We start from the raw sequence: 367 nt of genomic DNA, 5'->3' as shown, positions 1-367 counted from the left end.
AACTGGACCTATTCTGAAGGAATTTACTCTGAACACAAGTGGTGATACTATTGACCTTATTGGAGGGTCTGAACAAATGGATTTTGAACGACCTAGAAGAAGTTTCTTACAAGACATTAAAGATGTTCTGATGGTTTGTACTACTGAAAGGGCAAAAGAAATTGACTCATTTGTTACTTTGTTGTGTTCAAGCGTAAGACTTAGAGAATACAAGAAGAAACTGTCTCGTTGAAGATGTTGAAATGAAAATTGGCGAAGAATTAACTCAATGTCTTAATGATGACTTTCTTAAAGAAAGTCTAAGTCATCTAGAAATCTTACCAAAAAAGAAAGCACTTGGATCGTTTGAGTGGGTTGATGGAATTGT

General features: G+C 34.9%; 1 protein-coding gene across 1 annotated transcript in view; it reads left to right on the top strand.

Annotated features, from left to right (window-relative positions):
* Positions 1 to 17, top strand: part of EHI_153840 (midasin, putative) — a gene marked incomplete at both ends in the record, with an annotated part of 699 nt that extends 682 nt beyond the window's left edge. Inside the window, one exon of the mRNA XM_001913342.1 lies at positions 1 to 17. This exon is cut by the window's left edge and continues 682 nt beyond it. Coding sequence (XP_001913377.1) covers positions 1 to 17 — 17 coding nt within the window.
* Between the last annotated feature and the right edge of the window lie 350 nt (positions 18 to 367).

Source organism: Entamoeba histolytica, genomic scaffold (genome assembly GCF_000208925.1).
Source record: "Entamoeba histolytica HM-1:IMSS scf_1104750518587 genomic scaffold, whole genome shotgun sequence".
NCBI classification, from domain to species: domain Eukaryota; phylum Evosea; order Mastigamoebida; family Endamoebidae; genus Entamoeba; species Entamoeba histolytica.
The sequence above is the reverse complement of the archived record's forward strand: the minus strand, read 5'-3'. Positions and strand labels throughout refer to the sequence as shown.